This window comes from Oncorhynchus masou, chromosome 16 (genome assembly GCF_036934945.1).
Source record: "Oncorhynchus masou masou isolate Uvic2021 chromosome 16, UVic_Omas_1.1, whole genome shotgun sequence".
Classification (NCBI taxonomy): Eukaryota; Metazoa; Chordata; class Actinopteri; order Salmoniformes; family Salmonidae; genus Oncorhynchus; species Oncorhynchus masou.
In genome coordinates this window covers 29,839,808-29,859,554 of record NC_088227.1, presented here as the reverse complement: position 1 = coordinate 29,859,554, position 19,747 = coordinate 29,839,808, and the positions used below count along the sequence as shown (strand labels likewise).

General features: G+C 44.4%; 1 protein-coding gene across 1 annotated transcript; it reads right to left on the bottom strand.

Annotated features, from left to right (window-relative positions):
• Positions 1–4,863: 4,863 nt before the first annotated feature.
• On the bottom strand, positions 4,864–18,049 carry LOC135557302 (echinoderm microtubule-associated protein-like 1). The gene is made up of 5 exons (XM_064990486.1): positions 17,899–18,049; positions 14,881–15,066; positions 5,714–5,855; positions 5,462–5,575; positions 4,864–4,930 (listed from the first exon to the last, which is right to left on the bottom strand). Exons 1-5 carry the CDS (start codon positions 18,047–18,049, stop codon positions 4,885–4,887), a joined length of 639 nt encoding a protein of 212 aa, XP_064846558.1. The 3' UTR covers positions 4,864–4,884.
• Positions 18,050–19,747: the final 1,698 nt, after the last annotated feature.

The window sequence follows — 19,747 nt, the reverse complement described above, 5'->3', positions numbered from 1 at the left end:
CTCATAGGCTCAAATAAAGGTAGAGTTGCCGGTCATCCTAAAAACAAAATTTGTAATAAAAGCCTGGCTTTAAGAGCGGCATATTTGCTAAGTGCGTCCTCGACAGCACGAATAAAATGTTATACTATGAATTTGATATTTTCGGTTTATCCAACTCGATCCCTTACAATCCGTCCTCGAATCTCATCCAGCCTTGCAGTAGTAGCAGCGGCAGTCTCTGTGTGTGTGTCGTTCATTGTGCATTAATAACGCGGACGGGCTGTATCAAAAAGCCAGAGCATGCTTTGCTTACCTCATCTTCTTCTCTCCGCCGTAATGATAAATGAAGAATGACCTGTATTCAATATGTCACCCTTTCTGGACGATTCTCTCAGTCCAGAATATAGTCGATGTTAATATTATAATATGTATTATCTAGCTATAGCCTCGGCTCCGCCAATGCTACGAAGCCTGCCGGCGATATACAGAGCAAGGCAGATGCTAGAAAGGCGACAGGGTGGGGTAAATGCCACACAACGATGCCACAGTTTTAGTCTCTTTTAAAGTGAATATCTAACCAGTCCCTCTCGAGGTCCTGCCAGTGTTTTCGGTGCCATTTCAGAACGCTACGGAGAACTGTCCTGGCGAGAGACCGGTCTGTGCGGCTGACAGCGGCTTCTGGGGTGCCATCTTCCCTTCGTCCAGCACACGGAGAGTGGACGCGCGGGAGGGAGAACGGAAGGGAGGGATATAGAGGGGGGGGGGGCAGTCACGGTGGCTGCTGTAGCTACTGTAGGCTTAGTCTATACCACCCTTCTGTTTCCTCTCCAAACCAATGATATTCAATGGTCGTCGGGTTCAAACCCAGGTTTCTTTTTTTAAGTGTGATCGCTAAGCCTGTGACCCTAACAACACCACCAGGTAATAATGTAACATGTCTATCACTTAATGAAAGACAGTAGTAGGCCTACTTAAATCCATGATGAGATGAATTGGATGTCCATGTGATATCCATCCTTGTTGAACCCATCGTAGTTGGCTACACTACAGGTGTGATGGTCAGCGGTTTGCCGGTTCCCCTCGGCAGGTAAACAGATGGGATTGTAAAGTCAAAAGTTATTGCACTTTTGTAGGCTAGGTTTTGGGTTAGGACACCTGAAACCTATTTTTATTTTATTTATTAATTTAACCTTTATTTTACAGCACTAAGATGTTCTGACCTGCATGCAGACAAAGTACAGGGCCAAGGACATAACATCAATGGGACATCGACAGAATCATTGAACATAGCCTGCAAGATGGCAGGTGTGAATGATCTGTACCCAACTAAGATGTTGGTGTGGTCACAGACTTTCACTTCCACTGTCTCGCCTTGATTTCCAAGCCACATATTCTTCAGATACCATTAAAGAACAAATATCCTTGAAGTTGAGACAACTTAAAGGGGCATTCCAATTAAATTGTGATTTTACAGTTTTTTTCTTAAATTATGTTTCCACACTATGAGGTCGAAATAACAAAGAAATTGTGAAAATTATGATAATACCTTTTTTGTTTAAGAGCCTGGAATTTCAGCCTGTTCAGGTGGAAGGGAACTTTTGGCCCACATCATGACATTGACAATGTGATCTGTTTATAATAGGCCAATGACTGTTCATCTGGGAAAAGGGGTGGGCTCGAGACCATCCTATCAGCCAATCAGGTCTGTGCATATAAATGTTTAATATTTTGTTTCGTAATGCCTATACTATCAGACCGAGCGTTTCAAGGGCCAAGGAGGCTCAGGGAAATTAAGTAGTTTTATTAGACATACAGTGAAGATTTAAAAATAAAATTACACAGATTGCATGGGGGCTTTAAAGTATCTGGGAAAGGAAACAGAGGCCCAATTATCTTCTGGCCAGCAGAGAGCATGCCTTACCCACTTGAACCCCATGTTGCAAGTGTGAAGACAACACACTAAGTTCAAGGGGGTGCATAGACTAGTTCGATAACTACTGAAACTAGCCGACCCAATGTCATGTTGTCACAGAGGCCTACAGTTTCTGTGAGCCGAAGGCAGAGATTTCTGCTCAACTATGCATCCCCATAGATGTTTCTAACAGAACTATGATACTATATACTAAACACACACATTCACTCACACAGTAGAACTCCAAACAAGATAATATATGGACATATCTTATAATCATTTGTTATTACATTGTTATTATTACAGCAGGGCATAGGGGGCGCCAGGTAGCCTAACGGTTAAGAGTTTTGGGCCAGTAACCGAAAGGTCACTGGTTTGAATCCCTGAGCCAACTTGGTTAAAAATCTGACAATGTGCCCTTGAGCAAGGCACTAAACCCTAATTTCTCCTGTTAGTCGCTCTGGATAAGAGTGTCTGCTAAATTACTTTTAACATTTGTGTTGTAAGAGAAATGAGAAAGAAAAAGTAGTCGAAGCAGGTGATCACTGAAATGTTTATTAATGGCTGTCAACAGAGACGGAGATACACACAGACATCGAATAAGAGAATTCACTCATACTGTACATCCCCCTCAAAGTCAGGGAGAATTCAATGAAAATTCATACATCCATATTTTACTGACATAAAGCTACAAAATAAACTAAACTGGATATGAGTGTCTGCTAAATTACTAAAATGTAAAACATAAATGAGACATTAAGACAGAAAGAAACAGCAGAAAAAAAATAGAGGCTTCAAGTTGACATAAATATGTAAGAAATGACAGAGAACAAAGTGTAGAGGACTATGGTCACTGATGGTGCTAGGAAATTCAACAAAACAATCAAATAAACTCACTATTCTCTTTTCTGGCCAAACAAAAACCTCAAAACCCAAACTGTGTAACTATCAGTCCATCTCAAACATTACTAAAGACAACCTCCACTTCTACAGTAAATACCTCAATGCTATACATTTTCAAACATCTGGAAAACCAATTTCTCTTACAGGCCTACACTTGTAATAGCCCAAATATAAATTGCCCTTAACTACAGATCTAGGATTAGATTACCCAACCCTAACCATTATGAGGATTAGAACAATATCTGACCCTAGACCTGTGCTTAGGAGCAACTTCTACATCCTCATAGCCTACTCTATTGCCTAGTAACAGATTTGGAAGTAATGGCTTGGTGATTTGAGGGGGCTTTTGTAATTGAACGTGTCCAGAGGAGAATACGTATTCTGATTGGTGCTTTTCTGCAGGGGGAGGGTGAAGGCAGGGTGTGTTTTGCGTGTCTTGGGCTTGGTCCGGTCGGAGGTCGGGGGGACTCCTTTGGTCTGAGGGGAGGTGGGGGTTCTGGTTGGTCTGGAGTTGGGGACCGTGGGGGCTGATTTGGCCACTTCAGAAGACCCAGTCCTTTTTGTTTGGGGGCTCAGATAGATCTGCATAGTCACTAAGTGAAGAGGTGAAATGAGGGGTAAAGGTTGAGGGTGAAAGTAGGGGACGAAGTGAGGTATGTTAGTGTGAGCAGATGGTGAGGGGTTGAGTTGGTGAAGTGTTGGGGTGTGAGGAGGTGGTCAAGGGTTGAAGTATTGAGGTGGGAGGAAAAGGTGTGGGATGTGTCGTGGAGAGGGAATGGGAAGGGAAGAGAAGTCATGATGATACATGGTGAGAAAACGAGAGACAAGGATAAAACAAGTGTTCAAATACAGTGCTTACTTGTACTTTAGAAACCAGAAGATGTATTTGCCACAGATTAGATTTGAGCTTTTAGTAGATATTATTCCATAAACTTGACAAACTTGACAGACGTTGTCTCTTCTGAGATAGATAATGCATGGGATCAGTAACAGGTGGTGGAGAAAACAGTCATAGTATGTAGAACTCAGTGGAGGCCGCTGAGGGAGAACGGCTCAAAGTAATGGCCGGAATGAAGTCAATGGAATGGTATCAACACCATGGAAACCATATGCTTGATACCATTCCATTGACTCCATTTAAGCCATTACTAGGAGAGCTAGACTAAGACATATCCAGTTGAGGTTAAGAATGTTATTCCAGGAGGTTGGACTGAGGCCTACCTTTACAGTGCGTCACACGCCTCGACCCTGTAGGAAACAAACACAGAAGCAGAGAGCAGGTCACTCGATGTGGGAGTTATAGGAGCCACTCTAACCATTTGTCAGTGGTGTAAATTACTTAAGTAAAAGTACTTTAAAGTACTAGTTAAGTCGTTTTTGGGGGTATCTGTACTTTACTATTTATATATTTATTTTTGTCAACTTTTACTTCACTACATTCCTAAAGAAAATAATTTACTTTTTCTCCATACATTTCCCCTGACACCCAAAAGTACATTACATTTTCAATGCTTAGCAGGAGAGGAAAATGGTCCAATTCATGCACTTATCAAGAGAACATCCCTGGTCATCCCTACTGCCTCTGATCTGGCGGACTCACTAAACACAAATGCTTCATTTGTAAATGATGTCTGACTGTTGGAGTGTTCCCCTGGCTACACGCAGATTTAAAAAAAACAAGAAATTGTGCTGTCTGGTTTACTTAATATAAATAATTTGAAATTATTTTTTACTTTTAATAATTAAATATATATTAGCAATTACATTTACTTTTGATACTTAAGTATATTTAAAACCAAATACTTTACTCAAGTAATATTTTACTGGGTGACTTTCACTTTTACTTAGTAATGACTGTCATCTTCTATTAAGGTATCTTTACTTTTACTCAAGTACGACATTTGGGTACTTTTTCCATCACTGCCATTTATCAATGGTATGTTTCAGTAGGATCAATCTAACCAACAGCTTGTTTCCCATTTCATTAACCTTAAATAAAGGTTAAATCTTTTTTTATTGAACCTGGACATTACTCTACCCAAGCCCTGTTGTCCATCTTAGTGCTGCTCCCTGCGAGTGGACAGTAGACATTAAATCATTGTCTTACCTGCACTGGCTGCAGGCTCCTTGGTTTTGCTGCAAGCAGAGAGTGAGGAAGGAGAAGTTAGGCCCCATCCCACAAGCATGGAAATGATTCTCAATCACATCTATTCTCAAGCTCACGCTCGTCTAGAACAAGGATGGACAATTCCAGTCCACGAGGGCCACAGTTCTGATGCTTTTAGTTTTTACACCAGGTTACCCAGATACAGATATAAACCAGATTGACGAACAAGGATGGAAACCAGCAGACATTCAAGGACCAGAGTTGTGACTCCTGCTCTAGGGATGTATTTGAAACTACGTAAAAGCCTTATAGACTCAGTACAGAACAGTTATAGCCACGGGAAGATGTTTGGGCATGGGGCTGCTGCTAATGCAGGACTTATAAACAGTGCACTACTGTTGTGAGAAATCCAAACAAAAATGTGAATTGTTTCAGGGCATGCAACAGCCCCTTCATCACCCTTACTTTCCGTGGCTATGTTCAGAACATATTTAAACACCCCTTCCCTCTTACTGACACAGACGTCTAAGTTCCTGTGCAGTATATGCCTACTAACCTACCTATCGCCTTTCTTACTGCTGGGGGCCGCTGTTGAGCCTGAGGGGCCAGGTTGGGGGCCTGGCCGAGTCTTAGAGGTACAGTCCTTCAGACTGCCTGCTGAACTCTTCACACCACTGAGGGAGAAGGGGGGGGGGACGTTAGTGTATGATTAATTTGTTGAAATGTATCTAGCTAGAGTAACAGTAGAGGTTTGGTAATCATACTGTACCTCTCTGTGTTTGCAGGTGACTGTTAGTGATTGTGTACTGTACCTCTTGGCTGATGCTCCTGGTAAGGGGCTGTAGTTCCGTGCGGTGGAGGTAGAGGGCATTGTAGAGCTTGTGGAGCTTTTCTTCAGAGAGGCAAGGCTGTTCGTTGATGGTCTGGGTGGCTGGGCAAGAGACACAGGCCTAGCTGCTGGTGCATAGGGGAAATGTGGGTGAGGAGGGTGTGTGTGTGTGTGTGTGTGTGTGTGTGTGTGTGTGTGTAGCATTGCCTCAGAGCTATATAAAACATACTATACAAATTTCTGAGCACCTCTAAGACGTAGGATACTGATGTACTAATGATTTTGTTACTATAGACAGAAACAAAAGTAGGGTGGTTGGTCGTGAAGGATGGGCGGGTGTAATCAACGACTGTCTATCAATCCAAAGGTTGTGTGTTCGAGTCGCGTTGGGGACAACTGTAGCATTTTAGCTAACCCTTATTCTAAACCAAACCGAATTCACTTAACCTTTCACGTAAATTCACCTAAACTTTGTCTTCATTTTTTTGAATTAACCTTTATTTAACTAGGCAAGTCAGTTAAGAACAAATTCTTATTTACAATGACAACCTAGGAACAGTGGGTTAGTTGCCTTGTTCAGGGGCAGAACGACAGATTTTTACCTTGTTAGCTCAGGGATTCGATCTAATTCTCCCCATAATTCTCCTTTGCTGTTATGATGAAACAAGCAACTCGGTCTCAGAGAAAGACGCATAATACTATACATCCTCCAAGATCTATGTAGGTTACATCATCCAATTCGTGCTATTGTACAACTGGGTAAGACGCATGATACTGTACTTCCTCTAATTCATATGCTATTGTGTGACCGCTAATCCATTCATAATGTAACCTAACAATGTAACATACAGTATCATACTATTTATTTATTTTTTATTTCACCTTTATTTAACCAGGTAGGCTAGATGAGAACAAGTTCTCATTTACAACTGCAACCTGGCCAAGATAAAGCAAAGCAGACCAAGGCGCAGACCAAGGCGCAGACCAAGGCGCAGACCAAGGCGCAGACCAAGGCGCAGACCAAGGCGCAGACCAAGGCGCAGACCAAGGCGCAGCGTGAGTATAGTTCCACATCTTTAATTACAAAGTGAAACTGGAAACAAAATAACAAGACTTACAAAGACCTGTGACAACATAGTGCTCAATCACACTAACACAAACATTATCCCATAACCCACAGGTGGAATAAATGCTACTTAAGTATGATCCCCAATTAGAGACAACGATAACCAGCTGCCTCTAATTGGGAATCATACAAATCACAGAGGTAGAAAATCAAACCTAGAACCCCACATAGAAAATATAAACTAGAACAAAAACCCCTAGTCACGCCCTGACCTACTCTACCATAGAAAATACAGGTTTTCTATGGTCAGGACGTGACAGTACCCCCCCAAAGGTGCGGACTCGGACCGCAAAATCTGAAACAAAAAGAGAGGGTTAGGGTGGGTGTCTAGTGGCGGTGGCGGCTCTGGTGCGGGGTGAAGTACCCGCTCATCCGCCAGCATCGGGGGCGGCTCTGGTGCGGGGTGAAGTACCCGCTCATCCGCCAGCATCGGGGGCGGCTCTGGTGCGGGGTGAAGTACCCGCTCATCCGCCAGCATCAGGGGCGGCTCTGGTGCGGGGTGAAGTACCCGCTCATCCTGTGGATCCAGCCATGGACTTTGAAGTTCCGGACCTAGGACCGCCGGAGGTGGTTCCGGACCGTGGAACGTCGCCGGAAGCTCCGGACAGGGGATCATCGCAGGAAGCCTGGTGCGTGGGGCCGGTACTGGTGGTACCGGGCTGGTGACATGCACCTCAGGGCACCGAGGATCAGGAACAGGACGCACTGGACTGTGGAAACGTACTGGAGACCTGGTGCGTACAGCCGGCATCAATGGTACCGGTACGATAACACACTTCGCACAGCAAGTGCGGGGAGCTGGCACAGGACATCCCGGGCTGTGGTGGCTCACTGGAGACACGGTATGTAGAACCGGCACACATTGTATCGGAACGATGACACTCTTCACGCATTGAGTACGAGGAGTTGGCACAGGACGTACTTGTTTGGGAAGGTGCACTGGAGACCTGGTGCCTATAGCCGGCATCAATTGTTCCGGAACTTTAACACACTTCTCAGGATGAGTACGGGGAGCTGACTCAGGTGGCACCAAACTGACAACACGTTCCTTTGGGCAAAATCCGTGCATCCTCCACCAACTCAACAACTCTCCCATTTCTCTCTCCTCCAAATTCTCCCTCTTCTCTCAGACTGGCTCTGGTTCACTCCTCGGCTCCGCCGACTGCTCCATGAGCACCCCAAATATGTTTTATTGGGATTTCTGTGGCCTTCTTCCTCGACTTCGTCACTGTCCCTCCTTCACTGCTTCCGCCTGCTTCCATGGCAGGCTCTTGGGACGACATAATGGCAGGACACAAGTTCAGGATGTTCTCTCCCTGATCTCCTCCAAAGACCAGGATGCCATTACCAAAGACCAGGATGCACGCTCCTCTAAAGACCAGGATGCACGCTGCTTGGTCCATAACCCACAGGTGGAAAAAATGCTACTTAAGTATGATCCCCAATTAGAGACAACGATAACCAGCTGCCTCTAATTGGGAATCATACAAATCACCAACATCGAAAATCAAACCTAGAACCCCACATAGAAAATAGAAACTAGATCAAAAACCCCTAGTCATGCCCTGACCTACTCTATCATAGAAAATACAGGTTTTCTATGGTCAGGACGTGACACACATACAACAACACAATACTGAGGGTGCGTGCTACGGGTGGGTGCTGCTATGGTGACCAGTGAGCTGAGATAAGGCGGGGCATTACCGAGCAGAGACTTGTAGATGACCTGGAGCCAGTGGGTTTGGCGACGAGTATGAAGCAAGCGCCAGCCAACGAGAGCATACAGGTCGCAGTGGTGGGTAGTATATGGGGCTTGGGTGACGAAATGGATTGCATTGTGATAGACTGCATCCAATTTGCTGGGTAGAGTGTTGGAGGCTATTTTGTAAATGACATCGCCGAAGTCAAGGATTGGTAGAATAGTCCGTTTTACAAGGGTATGTTTGGCAGCATGAGTGAAGGATGCTTTGTTGCGAAATAGGAAGTCGATTCTAGATTTAATTTTGGATTGGAGATGCTTAATATGAGTCTGGAAGGAGAGTTTGCAGTCTTACCATGGCACCTAGGTATTTGTAGTTGTCCACATATTCTAAATCAGAACCATCCAGAGTAGTGATGCTAGGCGGGTGGGAAGATGCGGGCAGCGATCCGTTGAATGCTCGGACAGATGCACAATCGAGAATCAACTGCTCCGCCCACAACCGTAAGGCTCTCCAGAGGGTAGTGAGGTCTGCACAACGCATCACCGGGGGCAAACTACCTGCCCTCCAGGACACCTACACCACCCGATGTTACAGGAAGGCCATAAAGATCATCAAGGACAACAACCACCCGAGCCACTGCCTGTTCACCCCGCTATCATCCAGAAGGCGAGGTCAGTACAGGTGCATCAAAGCTGGGGCCATCAGACTGTTAAACAGCAACCACTAACATTGAGTGGCTGCTGCCAACACACTGACTCAACTCCAGCCACTTTAATAATGGGAATTGATGGGAAATGATGTAAAATATATCACTAGCCACTTTAAACAATGCTACCTAATAGAATGTTTACATAACCTACATTATTCATCTCATATGTATACGTATATACTGTACTCTATATCATCTACTGCATTTTTATGTAATACATGTATCACTAGCCACTTTAACTATGCCACTTTGTTTATATACTCATCTCATATGTATATAATGTACTCGATACCATCTACTGTATCTTGCCTATGCTGCTCTGTACCATCACTCATTCATATACAGTGCCTTGCGAAAGTATTCGGCCCCCTTGAACTTTGCGACCTTTTGCCACATTTCAGGCTTCAAACATAAAGATATAAAACTGTATTTTTTTGTGAAGAATCAACAACAAGTGGGACACAATCATGAAGTGGAACGACATTTAATGGATATTTCAAACTTTTTTAACAAATCAAAGACTGAAAAATTGGGCGTGCAAAATTATTCAGCCCCCTTAAGTTAATACTTTGTAGCGCCACCTTTTGCTGCGATTACAGCTGTAAGTCGCTTGGGATATGTCTCTATCAGTTTTGCACAGAGAGACTGAAATTTTTTCCCATTCCTCCTAGCAAAACAGCTCGAACTCAGTGAGGTTGGATGGAGAGCATTTGTGAACAGCAGTTTTCAGTTCTTTCCACAGATTCTCAATTGGATTCAGGTCTGGACTTTGACTTGGCCATTCTAACACCTGGATATGTTTATTTTTGAACCATTCCATTGTAGATTTTGCTTTATGTTTTGGATCATTGTCTTGTTGGAAGACAAATCTCTGTCCCAGTCTCAGGTCTTTTGCAGACTCCATCAGGTTTTCTTCCAGAATGGTCCTGTATTTGGCTCCATCCATCTTCCCATCAATTTTAACCATCTTCCCTGTCCCTGCTGAAGAAAAGCAGGCCCAAACCATGATGCTGCCACCACCATGTTTGACAGTGGGGATGGTGTATGTTCAGGGTGATGAGCTGTGTTGCTTTTACGCCAAACATAACGTTTTGCATTGTTGCCAAAAAGTTCAATTTTGGTATCATCTGACCAGAGCACCTTCTTCCACATGTTTGGTGTGTCTCCCAGGTGGCTTGTGGCAAACTTTAAACAACACTTTTTATGGATATCTTTAAGAAATGGCTTTCTTCTTGCCACTCTTCCATAAAGGCCAGATTTGTGCAATATACGACTGATTGTTGTCCTATGGACAGAGTCTCCCACCTCAGCTGTAGATCTCTGCAGTTCATCCAGAGTGATCATGGGCCTCTTGGCTGCATCTCTGATCAGTCTTCTCCTTGTATGAGCTGAAAGTTTAGAGGGACGGCCAGGTCTTGGTAGATTTGCAGTGGACTGATACTCCTTCCATTTCAATATTATCACTTGCACAGTGCTCCTTGGGATGTTTAAAGCTTGGGAAATCTTTTTGTATCCAAATCCGGCTTTAAACTTCTTCACAACAGTATCTCGGACCTGCCTGGTGTGTTCCTTGTTCTTCATGATGCTCTCTGCGCTTTTAACGGACCTCTGAGACTATCACAGTGCAGGTGCATTTATACGGAGACTTGATTACACACAGGTGGATTGTATTTATCATCATTAGTCATTTAGGTCAACATTGGATCATTCAGAGATCCTCACTGAACTTCTGGAGAGAGTTTGCTGCACTGAAAGTAAAGGGGCTGAATAATTTTGCACGCCCAATTTTTCAGTTTTTGATTTGTTAAAAAAGTTTGAAATATCCAATAAATGTCGTTCCACTTCATGATTGTGTCCCACTTGTTGTTGAATCTTCACAAAAAAATACAGTTTTATATCTTTATGTTTGAAGCCTGAAATGTGGCAAAAGGTCGCAAAGTTCAAGGGGGCCGAATACTTTCGCAAGGCACTGTATCTTTATGTACATATTCTTTATCCCCTTACACTTGTGTATAAGACAGTAGTTTTGGAATTGTTAGTTAGATTACTTGTTGGTTATTACTGCATTGTTGGAACAAGAAGCACAAGCATTTCGCTACACTCGCATTAACATCTGCTAACCATGTGTATGTGACAAATAAAATTTGATTTGATTTGAATGCGTTTTGTCCAATGAGAGGTCAGATACGTGTGTGCACATCTTGGGTATAAAGTGTTTTTCTCAAAGTTGTCACGTGTCCTATTTATATCAGTACACTCGTAACAACCTAAGCCAGAGACGGGCAACTGATAGGGGTGGGGGTCACAAAAAACATAACTCATCATGGGGGGCCGCAGTGGGTCTGCGTTCCCACACCATGCCCAACTTGCGAACAAAACATTTGAGTTTTAAAGTTAATTTCCTGAAATTCTACACATTTAGCCTTGGGGTGGAGAGAGAATGTTGCAATTTTATAACAAATTTCATGCAATTCTACTTATTTTTGCTATGGGAAGGAAAGAAAAATGTGCTGTATTACAGCTAATTTCTTGCAATTCCACACATTTTGCCATAGGTTGGAGGAAAATGTTTGCAGTTTTTAGTATGATAACTGATGATCAATCGGCCCCAATTCAGTCGGTTTTACTAAAAGTTTACATAGCTGGCCGCTAGACTAACTCACCAATCAAATGTTAAAAATAATTGCTGACATGGGCTAACTGAGTGACTGCTGTTGAACAAACAAATGTCAAAATTGCACCATGTTTATTTTAAGTCAACAGTAAATTGAGACCCCCACGGAAGGAGAGTTGTATGGCAATTGAAGCTTGTCTGGAGGTTTGTTAACACAGTGTTCAACGAAGGGCCAGAAGTATACAGAATGGTGTCGTCTGCATAGAGGTGGATCAGAGAATCACCAGCAGCAAGAGCGACATTATTGATGTATACAGAGAAGAGAGTCGGCCTGAGAATTTAACCCTGTGGCACCCCCATAGAGACTATATGAAGTGTCACAGAGTTACGTACAGAATAATACAAAGATTCTCTGGTCTGATGAAACCAGGATTGAACTCTTTGGCCTAAATGCCAAGCGTCACGTCCGGAGGAAAGCTGGCACCATCCCTACGGTGAAGCATAGTGGCAGCATCATGCTGTAGGGATGTTTTTCAGTGGCAGGGACTGGGAGACTAGTTAGGATCGAGGGAAAGATGAACTGAATAAAGTACAGAGAGATCCTTGATGAAAACCTACTCTAGAGCACTCAGGAGCTCAGACTGGGGCGAAGAACAACAACTCTAAGCACACAGCCAAAACAATGCAGGAGTGGCTTCGGGACAAGTCTCTGAATGTCCTTGAGTGGCCCAGCCAGAGCCCGGACTTGAACCAGATCAAACATCTCTGGAGAGACCTGAAAATAGCTGTGCCGAGACGCTCCTCATCTAACCTGACAGTGCTTGAGAGGATCTGCAGAGAAGAATGGGAGAAACTCCCCAAATACAGGCTTGCCAAGCTTGTACTGTCATACCCAAGAAGACTCAAGGCTGTAATTGCTGCAAAAGGTGCTTCAAGAAAGTACTGAGTAAAGTGTCTGAATAGTTATGTAAATGTGATATGTTTTTTTATTTTAAATAAATGAGCAAAAATGTCTAAAAACCTATTTTTGCTTTGTCATAATGGGGTATTGTGTGTAGATTGTTGATGGAAAAAACTATTTGATACATTTTAGAATAAGGCTGTAACCTAACAACATGTGGAAAAAGAGTCTGAATCATTTCCGATGGCCCTGTATATACTGAACAAAAATATAAACGCAACATGTAAGTGTTGGTCCCATGTTTCATGAGCTGAAATAAAAGATCCCAAAATGTTACATGTGCACAAAAAGCTGATTTTCCCAAATTTGGTGCAGAAGTTTGGTTACATCCCTGTTAGTGAGCATTTCTCCTTTGCCAATATAATCCATCCACCTGACAGGTGTGGCATATCAAGAAGCTGATTAAACAGCGTGATCATTATACAGATGCACCTTGTGCTGTGGACAATAAAAGGCCACTCCAAATGTGCAGTTTTGTCACATAACACAATGCCACAGATTTCTCAAGTTTTGAGGAAGAGTGCAACTGGCTTGCTGACTGCAGGAAGGTCCACCAGAGCATTTGCCAGATTATTTTATGTTAATTTCTCTACTATAAGCGACCTCCAATGCTGTTTTAGGGAATTTGGCAGTATGCCCAACCATGTAGCATTTACAAAAATATAAACACAACATTCAACAATTCAAACGATTTTACTGAGTTACAGTTCATATAATGAAGTCAGTCAATTGAAATAAATTCATTAGGCCCTAGTCTATGGATTTCACATGACCGTGCAGGGGCCATCCATTGGGGAGCCAGGCCTAGCCAATCAGAATTTGTTTTTCCCCACAATATGGCTTTCTTACAAACAGAAATACTCAGCTGTCCGGGTGGCTGGTCTCAGACGATTGTAAATAAGAGTAGAATATCTTTCTAACCACTTCTACATTAATGTGGATGCTAAAATGATTATGACTAATCATGAATTAATCATGAATTAAGATGAGTGAGAAAGTTAGAGTGTCAGAGATCATACTCCCAAGACATGCTAACCTCCTCTGTTATTGGTAATGGTGAAATGTTAGCATGTCTTGGGGGCATGATCTTTGACGCTCTGTAACTTCCTCACTCATCCTTATTCACGATTCATTAAGGATGACCAGTAATCATGGTAGTCTTCAGAAACACATTCTATTCTGATTTATAGTAAAAGTGACTCAATACATGACTTACTAATTGGGCACAAAATAATCTGAAACACAACCAAAACAAACTGCAAATACATTCAACAAGTTTGTAGAGTCACGAGCTTGATGTAGTCATTGCTTGCTCAGAATATGGGACCAAATACTAAACTTTATTTATTTTTTTACCCCTTTTTCTCCCCAACTGTTAGTAGCTACTATCTTGTCTCATCGCTACAACTCCCATACGGGCTTGGGAGAGACGAAAGTTGAAAGTCATGCGTCCTCCGATACACAACCCAACCAAGCCACACTGCTTCTTAACACAGCGAGCATCCAACCCGGAAGCCAGCCGCACCAATGTGTCGGAGGAAACACCGTGCACCTGGCAACCTTGGTTAGAGCGCACTGCGCCCAGCCACAGGAGTTGCTGGTGCGCGATGAGACAAGGACATCCCTACCGGCCAAACCCTCCCTAACCCGGACGACAGTAGGCCAATTGTGCATCGCCCCACGGACCTCCCGGTCACGGCCGGTTACGACAGAGCCTGGGTGCGATCCCAGGGCCTCTGGTGGTACAGTGCCCTTAACTACTGCATCACCCGGGAGGCCTCAAATACTAAACTTTTGACTACGTTTTTTTATAAAGTATCCTTAGGGGTGTCAATCATTGACTCCTACCATAAAAAGATTACTTGTTAAACATAATCTCTTTCTCTGAGCAATTGCATTAGTATAAAATAATATAATTTCCCAAAAATTTTTTGCATACAATATAGCTCATTATTTGAATTATTTATTTTATACAGTCATTATTGCTCATCTTTATCGAGGATGTCAATCATTTCGGACCCCACTATGTGTGTGTACCTTTCTCAGCAGGTCCTTTCTTGGCGTTGGTGGCCTGGTGTTCCTCTGAGATGTTGAGTCTCTTGAGGACGTCTGCCAGGGCCATCTTCAGAAGCTGGATCTCATCATCCTGCATCTGCATCCGCTGCTCCAGGTATGTCAGGCGGTCTGCTACATCTATCCCGCTCGCTGCAGAGCTGCGGTCATCTGGGGAGCACAACCACACACAGAGTTAGCCCACTGAGCTAAAGCCACTGCTGCAGGTACGTCAGATGGTCCACTATGTCCATCCCGCATGCCACCAAGCTACGGTAACATAGACAGCTAAAGCCATGTGTACCCAACCAGCGCCACTAACACTGTCTTAGTCCACGGAGCTAAAGCCACTGGCCATTGGGCAATTCAAGACCATGTTAACACACACACACACACACACACACACACACACACACACACAGTTACTTATGCTTACAGGTGATTGATATAGACTCAAATAGACTCTGAATAGAGTCACAGATTCATTAAAGAAGACTGAACAGAGTCACAGACTCAAACAGACTGAATATTCACACAGATTCAAACAGACTGACCAGTCACAAACTCAAACAGAATTCTTCACATATCACACAGACACCTTACACAGTAACATAAATACTGTAGACATAAAACATTCACACACACCACACACATGCCACAGACAACAGACACACACATCACTCGGATAAAAGCCAAGAGACAATTTTCTATAAATTACATCAATAGGAGGAACACTCCTAATAAATTGCATCATTTGCCTCTAATGCCTATGAGAGTGATGCTCGTAAGTGACTGGTGTAAATGGTAAAGATCAGAAGCTGTCGAAAACCTTTGGAAACCCTGTCTAGTGAGGAGATGTCATAAAGATTCCTCATACTGGGTAACCCTTCCTCCACTCTAGAACTCCTCCTCCTCTTCTCTCCCACTGTCTGACAGACAATATCTTCCTCCATCCTAGTGATTGCCAGCTCTCTCTCTCTCTCTCTCTCTCTCTCTCTGTGTTCCACTGGCTGATGTTCTCATCTCCACTGTTCCATCCTCTGCTCTTCTCCCTTCCTCTCCGCTCCAACCAGCCTCACACCAAGATCACAAAATGTATGTCACAACAACTGTTCTCTTCCTGTCCTGTTTTCCTCTGTAACAACATCAAATCCAGGTCACAAAGACTTTGAGTCCATGGTGAGGTTATGAGACATAATTAAGGGTTTTTTCTCTCGGTCTCTCCTTTATCACGCTCCCTCTCTCTCTGGGTAGTGTCTGCTGTTGTGGGGCATGCTGATGTTTACAACATTGCTTCAAGCCTTGATCTGAGATTGCATGTGTGTGATTGCATACACTCCTATCCTCTCCAATTCGGCCTAAAGTGAGGGGTTTGGTGTGTGTGTGTGTGTTATACAATAGCACAATGATAATCCCTCAGACTGAGCCTCTTTGGCACGAGAAACCCCACCCCCACCCTGATTAACCTTCTGTCAGACTGACAGACAGAAAGAGGAAGTGATAGAGGAAGAGCGAGAGAGAGACAGAAAGAAGAGGAGAGGAAGAGAGAGAGAGAGGAGGAGAGGAAGAGAGAGAGGAGGAGAGGAAGAGAGAGACGGCAAGAGGAGGAGAGAGAGAGGAGGAGAGGAAGAGAGAGAGAGACAGCAAGAGGAGGAGAGGAAGAGACCGCAAGAGGAGGAGGGGAAGAGAGAGACAGAGAGAGAGAGAAAATAATACAGATAGAGAGAGATCGTTAGACACAAATAGAGATGTAAAGTAAGAACAGAGAGAGCGAGAGACAGGTTGCATGGCCTTGTATTGTTCTCCTGTAAGAAGCTTGTCCAGCTCATTGATCATCCACTCTTCCAGTCTTTTATTTACAATACTCCAGGCCACTGACTGATGGAGGCTGAACGTGACACACAACACATGCTAATACACCAGCAGTGACTGACAAACTATGCCAAGTGTCAACACATCTCATTTATTTAGGAGAGTGAATATGTGAGGATATACCATAGCACTCAGCGAATACAGGTTATTTTAGGCATAGTCTAGCCATATATGCAAATAAGTGTAGTCTGCTATATTTGGCATTGTGACCCAGTGTACTCTCTGACTTAGTGTTTCTCTTCCTGTTTTTGGCTGTGACATCAGGCCTGTGCCACCTCCAGAAACCTAATGTGGGATTGGGATTAGAATAGCCTGTAATCCCAGCCCTGGAAAAGGGAATTAGTAGCACCCAGCTCAAATCTCTATTGCTGCACTAACTCAACTATACAAACCACAAACCCAGCCTTCACACACGCGCGCGCAGCCTTCACACACACACGCGCGCAGCCTTCACACACACACGCGCGCAGCCTTCACACACACACACGCGCAGCCTACACACACACACACGCACAGCCTACACACACACACACACAGCCTACACACACACACACACACACACACACGCACACACACACACCCACACAGCCTACACACACACACGCACAGCCTACACACACACACACACACGCACATGCACAGCCTACACACACACACGCACACACACCCTACACACACACACCCTACACACACACACACACACGCACAGCCTACACACACGCTCAAGCTAACAGGATTATGTAATAGAACCATACTACACAACATAGAAACAACCCCCAAAAAAAACATTTAGAAAACCATAGGCCTATAGCAGTTATGTTGATGTAGAGGGCAGTAATTTGGTATTCTCCTTTCCAAGGTGGTGCTTTGAGAATGGCAGAATGAACATGTGTCTATTCATATCCCAAATTCACCACCCTCCTTGCATACCAACACAAACCCTCTGACAGACACCAATACACCCCCATCACACAATCAGGCCCCCAACTACTAGAGGTAAAGTGACACTTTGTAGCGATTGGAATTGCCCCCTCCCCCCAACAAATGATGTATGTTCAGAGGAATCTTCCCTTTCGTCACTTTACCTATATGAATTGTACCCCACCCCGCCATCCCCCACACATACAGTACCGGTCATGAAGTCTGTGTCTGGAGCCAGCAGGGAGTCATGGTGGTAGGTCTCCCTAAGAGAGGGCCTCCTCAGTCCCATCTCCTCCATCCCCAACCCCTGGTCCACCAACTCCTCCATGGGACTGTCCTCCATCGACGTCCCAGACGCCATGCCTATCCACCTCTGTGTGTGCGAGTGTGTGAGGGTGTGATCCTACAAAAGGGTTGCTTACACTCCTCCTCTTCCACTGAGCTCAGTCAATCACCTTCCCTTATCCGCTCCCCTCCCTCCCTCTTTCATACCTGCTTCCAGAGCCATAGAGGAGAGTAGATGGAGCCTAGAGGGAGATGGGTGGGAAGATGATGTCATTAAGAAGAGATTAAAAGGCCCTGGTAAGCCATCTCAAGCCCTCAGCCAAGAACAACAGGACAGTGAAGTGATGGAAGAAGAGGGGGGGTAGAGGGGTGGAGTGCTGGAAGGGAGAGTGGGGGGAAGAGGTGAAAGGGCACTTGGTCTCAAACAGGTTAACTTCAGTTTCCACCAGAGATGTGGGCAGGGGTTGCTATGGCTACCTGGGTTTGTGTAACAACTCTCAGAGCCAAAGTGAGAATAGTTAACACACAATTCATATTCCTCAACAAAGATGAATTGGTCTTGTACGGATACTGAACTGCTGATGTTTTCAAAATATGTATCCATCCACCCACACTAAAGCAAAGTGCTTGCATCAGACTGCCAGCTGGTCAGGCTGTTGCATCGTAGGGCTGATAAGCTACAGAAGATTAGGAGGAAATCTTGATTCATTAATTAAAGGCATCACAGGGACAATAAGCTGACCATGTTAATTATAATTATGGGGAAGGCAGCTCCGGATAAAAGTTACCCACTGATCTACGATCAGCTCAGATCAGATCAACCCTCCCCAATCCTATCCTTAAATCATTAGGGTGGAAACACTCAAACATACCTTATAGGGGGTAAGTATATCCTACTATGCAGAAACGGAAGAGTTGAACAACAGATGAAAGGGCATTAAGGGTACAGCAAGGGCCTCACAAATGAGGCCTAGAGTAAGCTTCTTCCTTTGTCTATTTTGCACTTTACTAGATTGGTATTCAAGCAGATGGTCTGCCATCCCAAGTGTGCTGCACTGCACAGTATCAGTATGTTTGCACTGCCCACTGCTGATGCAGCGTAGTTAGTTTCAGCTAGTATTGCACACACACACACACGTAGTGGCATCACCTTCCTTCCATAAGACCTGTGATACCACCGGTACCGGTCACCCTCATAACTACGTCCCCCATAGAAGCCACCCAGCCTTTCCTTTTCTAATAGCAGGCCTAGAGTACTGATGGGAGTGGATTGTGGGTGCTTGAGGCCTACAGTACTGATGGGAGTGGATTGTGGGTGCTCGAGGCCTACAGTACTGATGGGAGTGGATTGTGGGTGCTCGAGGCCTACAGTACTGATGGGAGTGGATTGTGGGTGCTTGAGGCCTAGAGTACTGATGGGAGTGGATTGTGGGTGCTTGAGGCCTAGAGTACTGATGGGAGTGGATTGTGGGTGCTTGAGGCCTAGAGTACTGATGGGAGTGGATTGTGGGTGCTTGAGGCCTAGAGTACTGATGGGAGTGGATTGTGGGTGCTTGAGGCCTAGAGTACTGATGGGAGTGGATTGTGGGTGCTTGAGGCCTAGAGTACTGATGGGAGTGGATTGTGGGTGCTTGAGGCCTAGAGTACTGATGGGAGTGGATTGTGGGTGCTTGAGGCCTAGAGTACTGATGGGAGTGGATTGTGGGTGCTTGAGGCCTAGAGTACTGATGGGAGTGGATTGTGGGTGCTTGAGGCCTAGAGTACTGATGGGAGT